This window comes from Pleurodeles waltl, chromosome 8, assembly GCF_031143425.1.
Source record: "Pleurodeles waltl isolate 20211129_DDA chromosome 8, aPleWal1.hap1.20221129, whole genome shotgun sequence".
In the NCBI taxonomy this organism is placed as follows: domain Eukaryota; kingdom Metazoa; phylum Chordata; class Amphibia; order Caudata; family Salamandridae; genus Pleurodeles; species Pleurodeles waltl.
Window position 1 is genome coordinate 708,352,980 of NC_090447.1, and position 23,165 is coordinate 708,376,144.

Below are 23,165 nucleotides of genomic sequence, written 5' to 3' on the forward strand. Positions count from 1 at the left end.
CTAGCAAAATGGACTATCACTTCCTTAATACTTGGTGGATACTTTGGGGCAGGCTTAAGAGCTCCTAGCACCACCTTCGCGCCACCATAGCATAATTTTTTTACGCTAAGGCAGCGCTAAAGTGACATTTTCTCCGCGCCATATTTAAAAAATGGCACAATGCATGCATTGCACCACTTTGTAAACCCCTGGGCCACATTATGCCTGCGCCAGGCATAATGTATGCAAGGGGGCGTTCCCCAGTTAGGGGGGGCAAAAAAATGGCACAAGGTAATCTAAAAGATTTCTTTGTGCCATTTTTTTCGGGACGTTTAACGCCTGCTCAGAGCCATGGTGTGCAGTGTTTTAACTACGCCACACACATGGTGGCAGGGCTGGGACGCTAAGGGGCGCAAGGAAATTGGCGCTGCACTAGGTGCAGCGCCACTTTCCTTAAATCTGCCCCTTTGTGTACTAGATGTTTCCTTAAACAGAAAAATTCCCACTCTCCTAGAGGCACCTATGTCACCAGCACTTTTCCGTTGGCTGGAAAACTGGACACTATCAGAAATCTGGCAACAATGTAAAGCAGGTGTCAGGGTGTGCTTATCCTCCATTTGCTCCTTGATCACTCATATTGACTACCTGGACGTACTCTTTCAGACCTTAATCCTCTATGGACTGGATTTAATTTGGGAATTGTACACCATGACATCAAAATGGTGGTTAAGAACCTCACTGCTTGAGGACCCCGATTTCCAAATTATACTGAGGGATAAAATTACAGATTACTTTGGCCTCAACCACAACTCAGGCTCCTCCTGTGCTACAGGATGAGAAGCATTCAAAGTTTCAAGTAGAGGCCAATGCACAAACACAGTGGTAGATGCCCTTAAAACATTAGACCTGAAATTAAAAGGGATTAACACCTCACTGCTTCACCTAGAAGGACATACTATAAATAATGTCTCCCACAGGGCTCATTCAGTTAAATGCACCAAGAACAATGCTTTGCTTCAATGAATCCACTTGATCAATGCACATGCAGTGAAAATTTACACAGAAGCAAACAAACCAAGCACTTTGCTCACCTGGTTAACTAAGCAGGAACACACCCACCCTCTATCGCTTCCATCAGACTGATACCAAACACCTCTGCATAAACACACCTTAAAATATATGCTAAATAATATAAAGTGTTTTATGGTGCCACTCATTGCGGCTTCCATACTGACATTGCAGATGACATTCCACAGCCTCAGATCTCCCCAGAACAATGGAAAGTTATATACACCCATAACCTCGGCAGAAATAAAAGACGCAATACCCTCATTGGCAATGGACATAACCCTGACCTGCTTGTTTCAGGTTTGGCCAAACTGTATGAACCAGCAGTAGATGCAAATCATCTGCCCCTCCCTTCATGGACTCTCTTCTTATGTCTATGCTAAAACCAGGCAAGATGCGACTCACCTAACTTCCTACAGGTCCTTAGCGATCCTTTATAATGATGAAAAAAGTTATAGCTAAATATTGGCAGAGTGTAAGTTACCCCTGCTTTCCCCTCTTATTCATCCTGATAAAATTAGCTTGGTGCCAGAGAAGAGCAAGTTGCTTAGTATCCGTAGACTTTTTTGGGTCATGGAATCTCCCCCTGGTCCTGGAAAATGCATTAGATTCCCTAGAACGGGTTACCATATCACAGCACTGGAGAGGATTGGAATAGGCAGACACATGATACACATGTCAACCTCTTTTACATCGTGCATAATCAAACTCCTTCATATTGCGCCCTGGCACTGGTCAAAACTAGTGACATATCTCAGATATGAGAGCTGTCCTTAGAGGCACTAGGCAGGCTGGCCACTGTCCCCGCTCCTATTTGCTCTTGCAATAAAACTAATGGTTATTAGGTTGTGTCACGGGGGAAACGACCTGAGACATTCTTCTGGGTGACAAGATCTGCTTTGTCTCTCTGTATGCCAATGACATGCTGTTGTATCTAAGAGATGTTTTTTACGCTCTAAGATTATGCCAAAGTGTTTGACCTGAATGTTTACTGGCAACGCAATGTTTGTTTTCTCTCCTTTCCAACTGACCAGATGCCAGGCTGGATGTGCGGGAAGGGAAACTCCAATGGCACAACAGAATATGTCAAGTCTTGCCAGTGAAACTTTATCATGATGATCATTTATTGGATGGCAATGCAAATAGGACAGTGTGAGCACTCCCAAGTCCAGCTGCATGTTCATTGGTCCTATTGCCTTATCCAAAATGTTAATGTTTCCTAAATTGTTATATAATTTTGCCAATCTCCCACTATATCTACAGTGGAAGCGTATCTGAACTCTGCATGCCTTACTGGGAGATCTTATCTGATACAAACGGTATTTTAGGGTTGCCCTGGCTAAGGTAAGTTTTCCTTTAGACAGGGATGATCTGGGGACTCTGAACTTCAAACACTATTATCTTGCAGCATAACTGTTGATGGTTGGCTGAGCAACACCTAGATGATACAGCCATGAGACTCCCCATATGGCAATTGGAAAGACTATTGCAACTGTTCTATTCTTCAGCACGGTTGACACCCCCACCACCCTTGCTTACTTCAGACAGCATTCTGATGTTTTCGAAGAAGCCTTGTACAATGGTTCAGAATACTCTACATGTATATGCTATCCCACTTCTATGCTTCCTGACAAATAGTTGTATCTTGGCATCTTCTGAACTAACACATTGGCACTCTGCAGGCATACTGACCATGGGTGATACTTTCCAAGACAGATGTTTCTGCCCTTTGACACACTAGTGGAACAATAATGTCCAAATAGGTCACTTTATGACATACAGGGCACTAACACATGCTTTTGCACCATCAGACATAGGGGTATGCCTATATAACCACACTATACCTGGGCGAGCAACATTTTACACAAATTATCAGGCATATAGTGGGGAAAAATCACACAAAATTAGGCCCCCAGAGTAAGCTTATCAATTGCTTACCACTTCTAGATTCAGTTAGTTATCAAGAAAAAATATTTATCACACTATTAAAATAACTGAATAATCTAAATGTTCTGTATCTTCACTTTGAAAAATATTATATTCAATGTGTATGTCAAAAATATAGTAATATATACTAATCTGAACAAATTATATAACACAATTATGTCAACAAACAAAAGTCAAAAATACAAATCAACAAAACAAAATGTCACTTCACATGCCTTCCAATGAGTTGTGTGTGGCTGCAAACACAAATGTTTGCAGCCACATACAACTAAATGGAAGACATATGAAGTGACATTTTGTTTTGTTGGTTGTTTGTTGACACTTTGTTTGCCCTTTGTTTGTTTACATAATTCTGATATATATTTTGTTTGGATTATCATATATTACTATTTGTTTTTTTTACATAAAAAGTGAATAGTAATCAAATTGAAGATACAGAGAATGTGGATTATTCAGTTATTTTAATAGTGTGATGGAGATTTTTTCTTGACAAATCACTGTATCTAGAGGCAGTGAGCAATTTCTAAGCTCACTCTTGAGACCTAGGGCTACATGTACCAAAGTCTGGTTATGTGACTCGCAATTTGCGAGTCACAACACCATATGTTGCATAGTGTTAATGACACTATTTGCGATTCGCAAGGGGGTCGCAAATGCCCACCTCATGAATATTCATGAGGTAGGTCGCAATTTGCGACCACCTTGGTAATGGCGGGCCTCACAGGGATGGTGGCCTGCTGGAGACAGCAGACCACCATGTCTGTGACTGCTTTTAAATAAAGCAGTTTTGTTTTTTTAAATGCAGCCTGTTTTCCTTAAAGGAAAACAAGATGCATTTCAAAAACAAAAAACGGACCACTGCCTACTCTGAAAAACAGTTTTTACTAACATTCACAAAGGGGAAGGGGTCCCATGGGTGTGACACTGGTGCTAACTGCGATTGTTTTGCGACCGCATTCGTGGTCACAAAACAATCATACATGGGACTGCGAGTCGCAATTAGGAAGGGAACACCCCTTCTTAATTGCGACTCACAATCCCTTTTTGCGATTTGGTAAATGGCTTACCGAATCACATAAATGGTTTGGAACATGTCAAAGTGCATTTTGCACATCGCAAATGGCCTGATTCGCTGTTTGCATGTGCAAACTGCTTCGTACATGTAGCCCTTAATTTTTGTGTGATTTTTCCTACTAAATAGCCCTTATTTGTGTAAAAGTTTGCACTATCTGGAGCACTGAGTCAGCAGAGTTACAATCCCACACATTCATGCTATACATACAGTCTATGGGAATGGCCGGCACTTGATAGCAAGCTAGCCAAGACTTTTGGCCTGCACACTCTGATCTCCTTAGGGGGCCTTTAATATAAGAAAGAGGCAGAGGTCGAGAAAGTGTTCCATGACAATGAATTGGAAAGGATATTGGCTTATTCTACCGTAGCCTCCACAAGTCCTAGATTTAAACTTCTTGTTTTCAATGTGTTCCACAGAGCCTACGTCTCAACTGGCAAATAATTGTTGCCCTCATTGTAATTTGACAAATTCAGACCTCTTACTCGTGTTGTGGTCCTGCCTGCCATTGTCCCACTTCTAGTTAAGAGCTCCCTCACAGCTAGCTCAGGTTACCGGATGCTCAGGTTAAAGGGTGCTCCACCTTACACCACTGGGAGGTCTGTGCCCTGGGATCCTTCAAACACACAAAAAAGATTAGGCTTGTAACTTGATTCCTAGACCTTTCCCTAAACCTTGCAAAGCACATTATCACACAGAACTGGAAGACCAACCTACCCACGGCTCTCTGCATGGAGTCATAGGCTCTAAGCATGGGCTGAGGCAAAAGTCAAAGAGCTGAGAAAGGAAAAAGTCTGAGGCTTTACGAAGTAATCTTTCTCTGATGAATGGTATATATTTGTGTTCAGCTTCCAATCCAGAGTCAAAGATGATACATGCCCACCTTAAACACGACCCCAGCAGCAAGGACACAGCACATCCCAATGATGAGCTTCATGGTACACCCTACCTGACCCCAGTTAGGCAAAATTGAGATTCCTCCCTACTGAAAGCCCGGGTAGGGCAACACCAATGCCTGGTTGACTAATTACTTTCTTAGTGGAATGCAGTGTGTTAATTAATTGGCCATCATGTGTCTCCCTGTTTATTTACCCAAACCATTTAAGAAGTCTCTACAGGCCCTGACTATCTCTTAAGTAGCCGCCATCTACTGCCTACTAAATTTACTATCTTATATTTCTTTTTCTTTTTTTTGCACATCACGCTTTTACAAGGTGAACACAATATTTCACTCATACTTCTAATCAAATGACACTGTTCATTTCTATATACTACACCAGTCATTCCTACATACTACACTGTAGTAGATCTCATGTATGCATTTAGTACAACAAATATTACAGTGCAACTACATCTGCAATGCATGTACTGCCATGCAATGTTAGTAATAAAATGTCAGTACGGAAAACTTTAAAAAAAGAGGCCATGGCGAAATGCATTATGGGTTGCTACATAGGCCCACGTCAAGAGGCACCATGATTTCATCCCAGGGCTTTTGTTGCAGCTGTACTGACATCATAACCACAGAGGTCCAGTGAGTTCAAGAGTTTATTAACATTAATTAGGACACTGGAATGTTGAGAGCTCCATAAAGAAACGTAGGTAGGGTTCAGCCCACAGCATATGTGTCAACCCTGGGGGGAAGCAATTCCGTCCCCCCTTCTCCACCCCCCCCCCCCCCCCAGGAAAAGACACATTTAAAAAAAAAAGTCACATTCGCCACATAATCTATCATCTGCTGAATAATCTGCAGATTATTAAAAATATTTGTTTCTAACTTATACAGATCAAATATTACTGAAATGCGGTGGAAAGCCCTGTGAAAAGGTTGACTGGTCATATTTCAGTTGCTTTTTCTGTATTCGATTGCTAGACTAGAATTAATGAGGTGAAATCTTTCCTGGGACAGTATTATCATGTTTACAAATCTCAAAATAATGAAGTAATACTATCAAAAAATGTGTAGCATTATTCTCCATAATTTGCCTTTAATTGCTGCATAGTTTAGTCGACCCGGTTGCATCTCCTACCACATAATTCCGCATTATTTCCGGTGACAGCACTGTGACCTTTCGCAAGGAGCATGCATGTGCAGAATGTTGCAGGAGCTCCTATGTGAATGTGTGCTTCGTGAGATCAATGGTAGATTTGTGGCTTCAGGAAATTACTTTTATACTAGCACACCAGCTCCCCCAACAAAGTTTTGTATAAACCATGGCAAAACTATGCTGTGGGTTTGGGTATGTGGCAAGGAGGAGTAATACTGTGTCTTGTTTTTCTTTCTTTGGTGCCTTTGGAGAGCCTGTAGCTTCAGCGAAAAATATGACTTTTTTGTTTATTTACTGCGGCACATATCTCACAGACACATGCACCAACCAACTGATTTAGAACCATACTTTTGCCTTCTACTTAGGACAATCTTTTAGAAGGAAGGTTTTAGACAGTCAGCAGAGATGACATCTCAGTGGATAACTAATGTCAAGCCCAAACTCAAGTTATGGAGGACATCTCTGAGGCAGGATCGAAGTCTGAGACAGCTTCTGAGGGAGAGGAAAATGGAGCAGAATCTGAAAGTTAACTTTTAGTCGGTGGAGTTCCATGTCTTCCAGCAATTCTAGAGGAGATGGAGTGCTCTCTTGGTAGCCGCCAATTTAGTGCTGCCCCAAATTTCCTCACTCACTGGTGACACTAAATGTAATGTCGATACAGCAAATATTTTGCAAATTGAATACTTTTTGGATCTTGCCTTCATTGAGGAAATTGTGAACCAAACATTTGTGTGCAGAATAATTTCTGAGGAAGCATGTCAGCATTCTTGGGCCTCATTCCAATGCCCACTGGTAGACTCCCACTTCACTTGAGGAGTTGAAGACCTTTTTGGGCCTTATTCTCAAAATGGTGTTAGTGAACAAACCAAGCTTGCAGTCATACTGGTCTACTCACAGGATTTGGGTAACATCCATCTTTGCACCATACATGAGCAGAGATTGGCTTGCTAATGCAGTGTATGCTGCATTTCAATGATAATTCTGCTGCATTGCCTTGGGACCATCCATACCACGAAAGGCTGTTAAAAATTCAGCCTGTCATGGAACATTTGTCTGCTAGGTTTCCAGAGATATATACTCCTAGAATAAATATAGCCACTGACGAGTCCTTGATCTTGTTCAAGGGGCGACTGCTGTTCAGGCAGTATATACCAAGCAAAGGAGCTCTTTATGGCATCAAGAGAGATTTCCTGGCTATGTATACTGCTCTAAATCCTGTAAGCTGCTGTCCCATGCTAGAAGTCATGGAAAAGATTGTATGGGAGCTTTTGCAGCCACTCCTTCATAACCTTTATGTGGACAACTTCAGTACAGGAGTTGAGCTATTCAGTGAGCTGTACAAAGCTGGCGTTGTGGAGTGGGGTAAAGTTCGTTGTCACCACAAAGGATTTCCACAGGAGCTTGTTTGTAAGAAGCTAAAAAAAATACCAGAGAAATGCTTTGCATTCCAAAGAACTGTGTGCAGTCACGTTCTCTGATATGCATGACATGTACATGCTCAGTACAATCCCTGATGAGAGCCCTTCATCCATCACGGCTCGGGTCAGTTACCTGAAGTTCACAACCCCACCTGTACTTTTGATTACAACAAGTACATGGGCAGAGTGGATAAGAATGACCAGGTTCTTCAGTCTTACAACGTGAGTCATAAAACTCACACTTGGTATAAGTAGTTGTTTACCCACCAGATCCAGAAGTCAACATACAATGCTTATGTTGTTTATTGTGATACCACCACAGGAAGACACATCTTACCTTGAATTTCAGTTGAACATCCTTGAAAGTCTTACTAGTATAGAAAAAGCAGCCTCCACTTCATATGCTTTTGAGGACATGGCAAGGCTGCAGGATCAACACTTTGCTGATAACAATCCTGCAACAGCTAGAAAATCTTGACCATGTCCACACCGCAGACTCTGTCCTAAGCCAGGAAAGAGCCAGGACACTCACTGTTACTTTCCTCAGTGCCCTTATCAGCCATCCGTATGTCTTCCTACCTCCTATATGTTGTACAACACAAAAGGGCAGTATTGGGAAATTTATTGATGTGAATCTGCCGTAACATGTACCTATCAATTGCTGTGCATAGATACATAGTTTCCATGGGCTACTTCTTCACTAGGCAAGCAGCTGTACAAACTGTTTTCCTCTACTTGAGGAAATCATGGTCTTGCTAATAGCCTGCTTGACACCTTTATTCGCCGTCAGAACATGGTAGGTGTTCTGTTCGCTGTATGATAAGTATATTACACACTGCACGTAACTGTGGATGGAAATAAGCCACAGTGTCACAGAGTATCCTGTGTGGCAAAAACATCAACTCTTTAGTAGTTTTTAAAGTGCTCTTTAGGGAACTGAGGCACTTTTCCCCAGCATGTTTGTCTTAGTTTCAAAGGCTGATATGCTCCCTCAGTTCAAGGAATGTGGGCCTTGAAAGGCAGTCTCAGACACCCCCAACTTGCATCCACAAACTGGAAGGAGTAGGATCCAGCACAGCGTGTGCGCTGGAGGAGCATGAAAGGCATGTTTCTTGAGCTTCATTTAATTAGCAGCTGAAGGTGTTAGTAATGGTTCACTTGGCAAGTATACAGGATTAGTTGGGACTTTGAAGTGGACAGAGACAGTAACAGGTAGGAAGGGAGTAGGCTAGGTGTGCTTTCCGTGATGGAAACTTCCGGAAATCACAGGAATCCACAAAATTCCTTTCACCCAGCATTTACTCACTTGTGTTGCTAAAAATGCTGCACCACTTTTGTGGCTGGGCCTATTGCCTGGGGCAGGAAAAGATTGAACCAAAGATATTACATAGGTAGAAGGCAGACAATCAAGGTAGTAGAAATATATATATTGTCATTTCATCTTCACCAAGGGACTCAATCCATTAGCGTTGCACTCACCCCAATACTCAGTCTTTCACTCAGCTAATCAGATGACTCCAACCCATAGAGAACGCAGCAGCCAGCCTCCCTCTCAACCTCCCATCAAGTATGCACCCTGCATCTCAAAGAAATTCACTGGTTCCCCATCCAAAGTGCTCTTCAAACTCCTGAAACACACATTCAAATCCTTACACCCCACTGGCCCAGCATTTCTCATAACCGTCTCAGAATTCAGACACCTTTACTCAGCTGGACTCATACTCGCACACATTCCATGCATATGCAGCACCAAAACAGGCAGTAGTGACTTCTGCTCCCTTACTCCAAATGGCTGGTGTGACCTGCCCCAACACATCTGCACCACCTCTATAATCATTACATAATGCACAAAGCTGAAGACTTGGTTCTTTAACTAGGTGAGTCCATGGATTCTCCCTGACTGCTCCTGCATCAGTGGTAGGATATCCTCCGGGTGACAGTGCACGTTACACAATCATAACATTTCAGAGAACTCTGCACCCATCGCTACATGTATGGGTAACACAATTGTCCTGCTTGCTATGTTCATTCTCCTTCAGAACTTAGTAGATGTTCAGTTTGCCATAGTACAAGTGCATTACAGTCACAGTACTGCTCATGACAGTGGATGGGATGCATGCCATTTTCTCACTGACTACCCTGTGTTAAAAAAACTAACAAGTTTTTTGTAGTTAAGGAAGGGCTCTCTAGGGATCTTTGGATGGTCTTTCCCAGCATGTTTATCTTAGTTTCCGAGGTATATAAGGTCACTCGGTTCGAGGAATGTTGGCCTTGAAAGGCAGTCTTGGACAACCCCTCAATTTGCATCCACAAACTGGAAGGAGTTGGATTTAGCACAGAGAGCGCTAAAGGCGCATGAAAGGCATGCCTTCCTGAGCCGCATGTGGCTGTCAATGGAACCATTAGTAAAGGTTCACTATGCACGTTTGGTAATTCTCCGAATGTTGACGGAAGCGGATACTTGACAGGTAGTAAAAAATTAGACAAGCTCTTTTTAATTTGTAAAGGTTGTTGATGCACCAACTATTAACAAGTCTGTCTATATGTTTGTAGAGGTTTGCTTGTGGTGTGTTTGTATGTTAGTTGGTTGATGACTGAGTGAGAGTTGGTTTGATTGGGGATTCCGTCCTGTGGAGTATGAATGTGAATGCCCTTGAAAGGCAGCATTATGTAGATGTGTGTGCACTAATGTGTTGGATTGGGCCTCTGGCTGGTGGTATGAAAGTTGTATATTTGGTGTGTGAACGAAGTGTGAGTGGCCAATGAAGGGAATGGTGCCTTGCTGAGGTTTTATCACTCACCTTCAATAGCCTTGGTTTCAGTATTCTGATAAAGTGATTAGTATATTATCTGTTCTTTGAAGCAAGCACTTCTAAAGGTGCTGAAACCAACCTGTATGAGCGGTGGTGTTGTTTTGAAAATTCAGTAACAACCCCTCATTGTTTTTCAAACTGAACACCTGAAGGTGCCCATGTGGCATAATTCACATTGATCCTACTCACTTTCCCACAACACCCTGCAAAACTTGAAAGTTTGAGTAAGTGACTAAGATCACACCTTTATTTACATTTTGTGATAGATGTATCTGAAATCTGTTGAGATCCACAAATTGCACACTCACTCAGCGCTTCCACATGTCTCCTCAGCAAAACAGAAAGCAATGTTTGTGAGTGGCATTAGCGCCCACAATTGGAAAGTGCTAAAAACGCAACATGGACACATCAAATGTTTGCACTGAAACCGCCCTGTTTTCGCAATGTGGGTAGCTGTGGATTTTGGGGCTTGTCTGTGTCGTCACCCAGGGAAGGTAATCAAATCACACACTTCCGAAAACTAGACAGCGAGCGGAGTTCAGGGGTGCATGATTTGTGTGTGTCTCACTAGATGATTTTACCCACAAGCCTTTGCAAACCTTACATATTGGCTACAGACACATTGTTTTCCTCCAATTTATGTGATGGAAAGTTCTGGAGGTATAGTGAGGGTTAGGTTATAGTTAGGGTTACCAGAGAAAGGAATTCCTCAGATTTTTCACCATTAGTAACTCTGCACCTGTTTTAATTATCTCTACAAAACTTTGCAGATCTAGTCTACCTTTTACATTGGCAGAAGATGCAAAATGTCACTATGATTTGCCAAGGTGGTGCAAAGATAAAACAGGGGTCCCAAAATGCATTTTTCCACCAATGCACAATTCCACCAGTAGACTCTTGTATCTTGTGTAGAGGAAAAACGGCTGAATGGATTTACATGAAATTTGACAGGATTTAACAATATGATGTGCAGATGGTCATTTTGGGTACTACAGGTAAGTAGGGTTGGTATTTTTTTAGATATAAGGCATTTTAACTTAGTGATATTTGTTGTCCCTCTATTTTTACAGAATTTTGCTGTATTTTGCGGAAGTACCACGGTACATAGCAATGACAACTCATTATGTGATTGGCTAATGGCTGCCTTTACAAAAGGTAAAGACAGACATGTTTTTAGGTACAGTCTGCCTGTGTTCTGTGTTTCACCATTAGATGTAGGTAAGTATTAGGTTTGACATTTTCCCCTTACTATTACCACTGTATAATCGTGGTAATAGGTAGGGAAGAATTTACAGATTTTTTTTTTAAATGTACAGAGTACTTTGGTACTGCCATGGGAGTACCACGGTACCAAACATGTTTTTTTTTTTTTTTTAAAGTTAAAAATGTAAAATATACTGTAGTACCCTATACTTTTCATATATAGTGTAAAAAGTGTATTTTGTATTTTTAACATATTTAAATCTTTACAAAAAGGTCTACGAAGTACCACTGTAACACCTACAAATTACCATGCTACCTAAAATATATTTTTAAAAAATGTGCAGGTGCCCCTAAATGCTGTGAAAGTATATAGAACATTTTAAATCCACTCCTTTGCCTATTACCACTTTAAGTGGTAATAGGTAGGGAACAACAATAAAACCTAGTACTTACCTAGGTCTAAGACCTTAACCCAGAATGCAACAAAATGCAGCCAAAATTTACTGAAAGAACATGGCTGCCTTTTACATTTTGTAAGCACAGCCATTAGTCAATCTCATACTGCCTTTTCATGCACATGTACTGTGGCATACAGCAAACATACTGAAGTATACTGTGGCACAATATATAACTAAGTATTTGAAAAATTATAAGTTTGACACTACTTACACTATTCACACACACTAACACAAATGACCATTTACTCCGAATTTTCTCTCTTCCTGTCACTTCACTTTACATCTACATCCGTTAACACACATTCACACTATGTTTGTTGCAATTACACTCCACTGTGCCACCACACTCTATGCCACTCAACTCTATTCTGCTACACTCTAAGCCACTTCATTCTGTCACTCCATTCTACACTAATCCACTGTATACCACTCTACCGCACCACACTCCACTCTACGCCACTCCACTCTACACTTCTACAATGTAAACTGTTACGCTCTACACCTCTCCATATTATGATACTCCAGTGTACACCACGAGACTGTACATCCCTCCACTTTACGCTACTACACTGTACGCTGTTCCACTGTATGTAGCTCCACTCTACAACCCTACACTCCACTCTAATCCACTCTTTACCACTACACTCTATGCCACTTCTGTGTACATCACCTCACTGTATGCTATTCCTCTGTACACCACTGCACTTTACACCTCTCCTCTGAATGTCACTCCCCTATATGCCACTCCACTCCACGACAATCCACTGTGTCCTGTTACACTATATCCCTCCATTCTATAAATGTATTAAATCGAATGCAGCTCTATCCACCGGTGCTAAAATGATATACAACCAATGGTACAGGTGAAGACAACCATAACTGAATTAGTGAGAAATATTTTATTAATCTATTGCATACATATTGTTACATTTGGTACCAATAAACTAAAACATCCAAAATTAGAGCCCTAATGGAATCATTTACCTTTCGTATCTTTCGTTTCGTATCTACAAACACACATCCACTCACTCTCTAACCATAATAACAAACTATGTGTTCTCCCATTTTAGCCATGTTATCCAGAGATAAAATCATGTGTTGATACATGAAAAGAACATCAAAATTTACTCAAGTCATCTTGTGAAAATACTACATTGTTTGGTTATTTACTGGAATACAATGCAAAAAGTTGGATATAGATTGAACAACCTGATGTCACAGATTGCTGACTCTCGACGTACGTTTTGGCGCGAGTGCACCTTCTTCAAGGAAAAACTACTCATCATCATAATTTAAAATCCAAAAATACTATATTGAAAACCCTATTTGTACCTATCACAAACAGAGACACAATGTTATCCTAAAGGTTTGTAGCCTATTTGACAAAGACAGACCCTATTGGTTAAAAGAACTCAAATCCAAACCACCATGTGCAAACATAAAAAAATAAAAAAAAGAAGATCCCTTATAACCACCTATTCATCCCACATTAATCACTGTGAACCATAATCACGCCACAGGCACGAATAACGTGATCAAAGTGCAAACACCATAGCACAGAGAGCCCTCTAAGGCAAACCAGATTATACCAAAAAATGATGGTGAAACAGATATGCTTTTGTGTGCATTATTAATCATGCAAAAGGAGAGGTATCTCCAAACATAGATCCTACACACTCCCACCTTCCAGGGTCATTTGATCCACAACTTGGCAAGTTGTGTGGTTGATGGTCGCTCAAATGCAGAAAAAGCTCTGAATAACAAGGACAGCCACTAAAAGGGTAGTCGCTCTAGAATAAAGGCATAATGAATTACAACAATAAAGTTTTCCTTTTAAAGTTATATGCCCAGAGATGGATAAACCCACTAGTCGGTAAAAATGGGAGATATAAATCCCATCCACATCTGTTATTTCCCTGTCTTTGGAGCTCTATTGTGTAGCAGTGGTCCCTTATGTCTTTACAATTTGAATCACTCCATTCTAAGGTATTACACTCTACGCCACTCCACTTACGCCAATTTTCTCTACCGTACTACACTCTATGCTATTGCACTGTACAACACTCCACTTAATGCCAATCTATACTGCACTGTTTCATTATATACCACTCCACGGCACTACACAAAATAACTTTAGACACAGTTACAGCCAAAATGGCTGAACAGAATTACACCAAAGTTGTCAGAAAGCTAGATCTTGACCCAGAAAGCATGCTTATGAGGTTTGTTGTAAATCTGTTCAGCAGTTTTTGAGAAATGAAGTGCAAAATGTATAAATATCTAACAACGTACCTTGGTACCACAAGCTCAAAGCAGTCGCCCAAATAGAGTGGCTGCAAAATGAAGAGAAAGTTGCAGCTGCCATTTCATGACTTGGTAACTTGGTCTCATTGTCATAAAAAACAAAAAAAAATAAGGGGGAAGTGTATGGTTCTCTGACCCCCTGGCTCCTTTGGGGGTGTCCTAAAGGGACACCCACAGCACTCTGCACACCAGACTCAATGACATAGGAATCCACGGAAGAGCCCTGGAATGGATCCACTCCTTCCTCTCTGGGAGGATGCAGAGGGTCAGACTCCTGTCCTACACCTCCAGTCCCACAGGAGTCAAATGTGGAGTACCCAAGGATCCTCATTGAGTCCCACACTGTTCAAAGTATACATGGCCCCTCTTGCTGCCATTGTCAGAAGCCACGGTATGAACATTGTGTCATATGCCGATGACACACAACTCATCATTTCCCTCACAAAGACCCGGACATGGCCAAAAGGAACTTTCACGCAGGAATGGAAGCCGTCACCACATGGATTTAAAATATTACCTTTTAAACTAAAAAAAAAAACTGACATTCACCAGTCATAGTAAAACTGAAGAAACTACAACTCACCATGCACTGCTTATTACCTCACACATTACATCATTGTTAACATCAATATGACATCTGAAATAACATAATTGATGACAACACTGTGCATGGTGGGGTGTTTTTTATGAAATAATCTTTATATACATAACCAATCTAAAACATAGTAGATGAGGGAGTAACACATTCAACACTTACATTTTGCTCAATTGATGCACATAGAAATGGGGGAAAAATACTTGTTTACTGTTTCATTGACGTCATTGATACGTCAGTTTTGATGAAATACGTTATGTTAAGCTTCTAGTATATCGTAAGCATACTTCTGACAGATGTAAGATCATATGGCATTTTTAGAATCATGAAATTCCCAATTGATCAGAGTAGTTATGGCCTAGCATTGTTGTGTTTTGTCAGTGAAGAGCGAATTGTTCAATGTATTCTTTGGTAATCATGTGTGCTGGTTCACAGGGGACGAGTGACATTTTTCTGAAAGTGTTTTTGTGGTTACTGTGTCCGTTGATGTGTGTGTCGTTTATTTCATTCAACAAGAGTAATTGGTTTTATCAATTGTCCAGCCTTAAGTGTTTGCATTGTTAGAGCAGCGTCATTCATTTCCCAAATATATTGGGTCTCATTTACAAGGCCTTTGCACCATTGTTGCGTTATTTTTGTTTGACACAGCGGTGGCGCTAAGCAGTGCTTTACATTGCTCCCGATTTACGAACTGACACATTGGGCCCAATGGGTCAGTTTGTAAACCCCTGTGTCACATTATACCTCCACCAGGTATAATGTATGCAAAGTAGTCACTCCCAGGCAAAAAGCCAAGCTGGACTGATGCAGTGAAATTTACAGCATTTCATTGCGTCACTCTGCGACTTCTCTGCATCAAAAGTTTAATTCCTGCTCAGACCAGGCAGCTTTCCTGCACTGCTGGAGGAGCATATTTTTTGATGCTAGTCCAGGAATGCAGTTTAGCGCCACAGATGCCTCAGAATTTCTGACACATCTGTGAAAACGTGCACCATGGAGCTCTGTACAGTAAATGCACCATATACATAGCGTTGTTGGTAAATCATTGGGCAGCGCAATAAATCTCATTCATCGGGTGTCAGTTTCTTGTAAATGAGGCCCATAGTTTTACAGCTGGGTTGTGCATATTTGGGTGTGGTATGGTTTAACCTGTGATTTGTATGTCGATGCGTCCTCCCTGTAAAGTTAGGGCTAGTTATTGTGTTAAATTTAGTTTTTAATTTTTAATCTGATCTTAGGGACACAGGGTATTTTTGGTATTCAGTGGACTTCATTAAACTGTTTGTGTTGGATGTTAACATTTCCCTGTCCCTTGGCACTTCAGCAAATGCAGTGAGTTCTTTAGGCGACTTAGCGCTTCTTCACTGGCTTTCTGCTAAACTGCATGGTTGTGGTGGTGACCAAACTGGATTCTGCTTTATTTCGGCCTGCCATGGTCTAGTTATTTAATTGGCTGGAGCAAGTGCAGACAGCACTAAGCCACTTAAATGCGAGCACTGAAAAATTCTGTAATCTTAGTGCTTGCTGCTCTGTTGATGGTTATGTTGCTGATGGTTATGTTGTAATGTATAATTTCTATTATGTTCTTAAGGATTTAGGGGATTGTTGACTAAGACATTTTTCGGCACCTTGGCACTTAATTAATAAGATTTTCATGCCTCGTCTTTCTTGTGCAGCTTGGCTCCTTTTATCATCTAACTCACTTGGCGATGGCCATATGAGAGTGCATTCTCTTCTTCCTTTGTTGTGTTCTGATGGAGTTACACAATTTAAATATGGGCCTATAAAAGTCATACAAAGATACTCTGTGGGCGTGTAATTGATAAGTGGTTAAAGCTGTTGGGAACCCTATGATAGCTGACAATATGACATGTGTGAGCTTTGTTGGGAATGTATTCTATAGGTTCTCTCTAATATGCTGTGTTGGGTGATCCATCACCCTGTGGTAACAGCAAATAACAACAGATAACATTTTTAATTTTTGTGGCATTTTTCATACTCAGCTTTTGTCTATTTAACTAAATTGGACAGGATTTTTATGCCCTAACCTAGCTATCTGTATTTTGCTGTCTGTGGCAACCTATGGTCGCTCACCCTGCTGCTGTGCTTTGTAAACCACTCTGCAGATCCTCAAAGGTAGGTCTTGTAGGAGGTTGGCCTGGTTTGTAGTGGGTACCTTGGGCACTTACACCTTACACCAGGTCCAGTTATCCCTTGTTAGTGAATGTAGTAGTGTTCTAGCAGCTTAGGCTGGTAGAGGTAGCTATAGCAGAACAGCGTAGGCTGAACTAGGAGACATGCAAAGCTCATGCAATACCACTTATAGTTACACAGTACTTATATGCATGCAAAGACAATACTCAGTGTTACCAAAAATAAAGGTATTTGTTTGGGTGACACAGTACCAAAAAATATCTTAGAGACAATACTCCTTCTGGAGGTAAGTATTATACACAATGTATACACTAGACACCAAAATTAGACAAGTAAATAGCCATAGAACAATGCAAACAGTAGGAAATCCTATAGAATGCAATGGGAGAAAATAGGTCTAGGGGCAACACAAACAATATTCTAAAAACGTGGAATGTGAATCACAAATCCCCCTAGACAATTGTAGTGTGTGCAGAATCGCTGGGAGAGTGAGAATACAGTGAAGGTAAGTAAATTACCCCACCCCAGAGCCCAGAAGTAAATTACTGCAAGTTTCCTTAGGACACACTACACCTTGTTTTTGGGATTTTTGCAGCAGACAACCAAGTCTGCAAAGAACAACTGCTTGATTATTGGGCCTGAAGAACTGCAAAGGAAGAGGACTAAGTCCAGAAGTCAAAAGAAGTTCCAGGAAGGACAAGAGCCCCTGCCAAGCCAGAAGAGGGTGCAAAAGAAGAGTCCCTGGTTAGTAGAAGACTGCAGAAATGCACCCTATGGTTTCTGCATGATGCAAAAGATGTCCCACGGTGTGAAGATTGGTGCAGATGAGATCTCGTGTTGGAAGGCACCAACAAGCCTTGGCTACGACAAAAGTGCATTTTTAGTCAAAATAGCGCCGGATGGACCCAGGAGGGACCTGGGGACCTCAACTCTGTGTGAAGAGGAAGAGGGGGCTCTCAGCACTTTAGAGAGCCTTCACGATCCCAGCCAGCACCTCCAGAAGCCGCAGGATCCGGATTCAAAGGAGGTCCAAAATGTGGTTGATGCAGCACAACAAAAGAAGGTCCCACGCCAGCGAGTTGAGCGTCAGCAGGGTAAAAAGCTTGGACATGGGCCAGGCTGTGCACAAAGGAATTTTGCAAAGAGTGCACAGAGGCCTCAGGAGGGAACACAATCCACAGGGGTACCATCGTTCTCATGGAAGCCAAAGTCTTACCTCCTCCAAATTGCGTCAGCAGGACCTCACGACAGTCTATGTTGATGATGTCCACCCTCTGTGTCCTTAGGAGCACGCTCGTTGCCGTGAGATGAGTCCTAGGGTACCGGTCGTCACCTTGGAAGGTGCCTACTTGGAGCAGGAGAGTAACTCCGTCACTCCACAGGAGATTTCTTTGGTCCTTCTGGTGCAGGATGAAGACAGGGAATCCCCAGAGCATGCACACTGTGGAAACTGTTGTAGTTGCTGACTTTGACCTGAGGTTGCTGAAGAAAAGTGTCTGTTGTAGACACTTTGTTGCTGTTACAGCGTTTCTGTGGGTGATCCTAGGTCAGAAGAGTCTGAAGTTGTTGCAGAGGATTCCTGAAGGAAACTTGCAAGCAGGATCTGAATAGAACCCACAGGAGAGACCCTAAATAGCTCTGAGAGAGGGATTGGCTACATAACTAGGTATGGACCTATCAGGATGGGTCTCTGACATCACCTGCTGGCACTGGCCACTCACAGCCCTCCAGAGTGCCCCCACACCTTGCAAAGCAAGTTGGCTGAAGTCTAGGACACACTGGAGGAGCTCTGGGCACCACCCCTGGGGTTGTGATGGACAGGGGAGTGGACACTCTCCTTTCCTTTGTCCAGTTTCCCGTCAGAGCAGGGGAGAAGGGGTCCCTGACCCAGTGTAGACTGGTTTATGAGAGGAGGGCACCATCTGTGCCCTTCAAAGCATTTCCAGAGGCTGGGGGAGGCTACCCCTCCCCAGCCTGTAACACCTATTTCCAAACAGAAATATAAAGTCTCTTAATAACTAAAAGAAAAATAGAACCACTTACCTTTTTCAAAAGGGGTAGGATTAGGAAGCCATTTTGCAGAGTCAACAGAAGAATCTGTTTGTATTTTTCCTGGCGTGGCCAAAGAGGGAATGGTGCTTTCTTCAAGGATAGAAACTCCAGGAGCCAAGGTGAAATCCACATCTGAATTCAAAGCAAATTTGGGATCTGGATTTGGGTGACTGTTTGCAGCAAAGGGCCTTTCTGATTCTGATATGATTTCATTTTCCAAGTGGCCAGCAGATGGTTGATGTTCTGGGCTAACAGCCATTTCAGTTTTGTCATGTAGCAGGATGTTGCTTATTGTTGGTTCGGAGTTTGGGAGCCACTCAGCTTGAAGGGCATTGTTCTGAAACATGAAAACAAAAAAGTAATTATCGTTTGGAGAAGAGAGGTCTGGGAAGCTATTATCAACATGAGAATCAACCAGATGGCTAACCTACCTCCCCCTGATCCCAGTTTGTGGCAAATGCAGTTGATGTTTCCAAACCATGTAAGGCAATGGAACAGAATGACTGTGGTTCTGGAACTATCTCAAATGCTCTTTCTTTTCTATCATTGATGGAGAACAGAGTTATAGAGAGGAATTGTGAGCCAGCTCCCAGGGTGGATATGCCACCATCAGAAGCTTGCAGTTGTATGCAGTCTATTTCTTATTTTTAAAAGACATTGAAGAACACAGTTCCACATGAAGTTTAAGGGGTCATTTCGCTACACTAGTGTTGCCTATATGAAATATGGTGTGTGCTCAGTATATGTAGGAGTATATGACAGTAATCTATTTTAGTTTAAGACCTTTTCCTGAGAAGAAAACTTCTCTCATGCAAGCAGGGCCAGCTTTATCTCCGATGGCATTCGGTGGGACAACCTTTGTCAGTGACCCCCAGTGATCTCCTTTTCCATAAATTTCACTACCACCCTCTAATGGTGCTTTTCATTCCTCCATAGCCCTTCTCTCGCATGTATTTCATTTCTTTTATAGCACTATTCACACCAGTGTAGGGAGTCAGAGCACTTCACCTCACACATATTTTACAGAGACAATGAATAATGTGTGTGCAAATCAATGTATAGGACATGTTACATAAGACAATTAAGACTGCAACATGTAGAAGTTACATGTCATACATACTGGTAGGCATTATGGGCCTGATTACAACTTTAGTGGAGGGGGTTAATCCGTCCCAAATGTGACGGATATCCCGCCCGCCGTATTACGAGTCCATTATATCCTATGGAACTCGTAATACGGTGGGCGGGATATCGGTCACATTTGGGACGGATTAACCCCCTCCGCCAAAGTTGTTATCAGGCCCTATAGTTTAAGATTACTTGGTCAAGAGAAGCACAAACTCAAGACTTAAAATATAACAGAGTGGTTAAGTTTGGATTTACTAATAAGAATGTATTTCTACCCAACAACACCCTTTTTAGCAGCCTTAGGATAATGAAAGGTGAGGGAAAAACATAAGTTTCTAACCTATATCTTAAGCTGTAAGTAACAAAAGGATCTCTGTGACAAACGCAGTAACCCACTGACCTAGCTGCATAAAATACAAGTCTTTGATCTGAATGGTACACATGGTTTTTGCAGCAGGCACATTAACTATCTGCACTACTTTATGGTGAGTCAAAACTGTGACTAGACAAACTTCCATCTCTCTTCAGCAAGTACATTAATCTACAGAGTTATCTTGATGTTTTTATTATTGCCTAAAATTGCTGGGGGTACCACAAACTCTTCAGCAGGTGCTTTTAATCCTATAAGACATTTCACAATACAGCGCCTTCAAACTCGGCACTCACTGCGGTGGCACCGCTCGTGCTGCTTTAAAGCCGGTCCTGCATGCAAGTACCACACGCAATTGGGAACATATAAGTAATCAATCAGTATTCTGAGGTAGAATAGTTTTGAGAGATGTTGTGGATGGAATACTGAGAGGGTGTCTTAACTGGTCAACTAGCTGGGACGTTCCAAAGTAATCTAAGTCTTAAGTAATTTTATCCGGATGCCTAAGCATGTGTTTGCTGTCCGGCAAATTTGAAGAATACTGTCCTTTTTTCAGCTTTGACAAGATCCTCGCCACGCGGCATGTTGAACAAGGTGAGAGGTCAACCTTGGGTAAAGTAGTTAACGGGGCAAACTCCTGAAAACCACTACCTATGTGATCTCTGGAATGGGGCTAGGGGCTAAGCACAGACTTACTTACCTGGATAAGGGCAAGAAAATGAGAACAATAACTCGTTTTTATATAGCATTTGTTAACCTACATCTACCATTTACGAGTATTACAAGTAAGGCGTTATTTTTACCCACTATAATTGTGCTCGTTTACTGGCCATTGATAGATGAAAGGATGAGTTAGCCTTGACAAAATTCATACTTCTGGTCTGTGGATTACGGAATATGTCTGCCATGCACTTTTAACTCACAGAGCAATCTTGCTGATAAAAAAGTATCATCATCGTCAGAAGTGAAATAAAAGGAACTGAAAACACACCTCAAGATAAGTTGTATGTGATATAAATAGCAATCAACGTCTGTCGGGGGTGATTGACAAATATATATTCTACAAAGGTATAACGTTACTTTTTAATGTCACAATGAAAAGGAAATTCTGTTGACGTTGTCAACACTTTTCTTCTATTAACACATTTTTGGACTGGACTTTAAAATGATGACATTATATTTTGGTAGATTAATTTGAAAGAAAATATACTTTCTGAAATAACTGGGGCTGGGATCAAGGCTATCCCTTAGTTAAATTTTACGTTTTGATACTATGGCATCAACTTTTGAAAATGAAAGGTTCTGGCTCCTAATATCAAATAATTCGTAGCACATATCCGAATAAACAAGCTGATGATACTTGGGCCCATACTTATACTTTTTGATGCAAATCTGCGCAAACGCAGTTTTGCGTAAAAATGTATAGCACCGGCTTGCATCATTACAGAGCGCCAGCCGGCCACTAAGTTTATGGAATCCAGCAAGCCGGCGCAAAGGTTGGGCTAGCACCTGGGAGTGGCGGAATAGGGGAAGGGGGTTTTGCACCAAAAAATGACGTTAGGCTATTAGAGGCAAATAAAATGGCTTTAACGAGCCTAGCGTCATTTTTCTGACACAAAACCATCCCGACAACATGACTCCTGTCTTATAAAAGACAGGACTCAAGCCCACCACCCCAATGGCCAGCACAGGGGACAATGGTCCCCTGGGCATGGCCATTGCACCTAGTGCCATGTAGGGGCCCCATTTCAGGGCCCCCAATGGCACTTAAAAGATTATTAAAATACTTACCTCTACTTACCTTGGATGGGGTTCCCCCCATACTCTGGTGACCCTCTGGTGTGGGTCAGGGTGTTCCTGGGGCTTGGGGTGGGCACCTGTGGGCTCTTTCTTTTCATGGTGTTTGACCATGGAAATGGGTCCACAGGTCCCCTAATGCCTGCCCTGACCCAGGTGTTAAATAATGGCGCTAAGCAGGGTAGCGCCATTATTTTGGTCTGCCCGCACCTTTTTTACAAGGTAGGATCGATAAGGCACTAGGGGCATTCAGTCATTTTTTGGACAGTAACGCCTACCTTGCATCTCATTGACGCAAGGTGGTTTCACTCATCAAAAAATGACTTTAGCTCCAATATTATGATGCTAGACGGGTCTAGCATCAAAATATAAATATGGAGTTAAGTTTGCACTGAGTTTGGGTAAAAAGAATGACGTTAATTCAGCGCAAAGAAAGTATAAATATGTCCCTTGGTATTGGGAATCAAGCTGCAAAGCTATGCATGATGGAGGTCACTGTCTACATGTGAGCTGTGACTCAACCCCCACATTACAAAACAGTAATACTCACTAAGGAAAACAGGTTTCTTTGCAGGCAACATAAGCACCCACTAAGCTCGAACCTGGTGCCCCATACTGGTGAATTGTTTTTATCTTTGTGTTTTCGTGGCAGAAAATATTGTCAGTGTTGTAATCCAGAGGCAGATTACGACAAAGGCACCAGAAGGTCAGAGTTGGCTTTTTCCCTATTGGGAATAACAGAGGATATATCACATAAAG

At 41.8% G+C, this 23,165-nt stretch overlaps 1 protein-coding gene across 1 annotated transcript in view; it reads right to left on the reverse strand.

Moving 5' to 3' along the window:
- The window catches only part of IMPG2 (interphotoreceptor matrix proteoglycan 2), a 658,631-nt gene that overhangs the window by 185,834 nt on the left and 449,632 nt on the right, over nt 1-23,165 (reverse strand). The window contains exon 14 of the mRNA XM_069203500.1: nt 19,103-19,448. Within this exon, the coding sequence (XP_069059601.1) occupies nt 19,103-19,448 (346 nt within the window). The remainder of the gene's footprint in view (nt 1-19,102; nt 19,449-23,165) is intronic.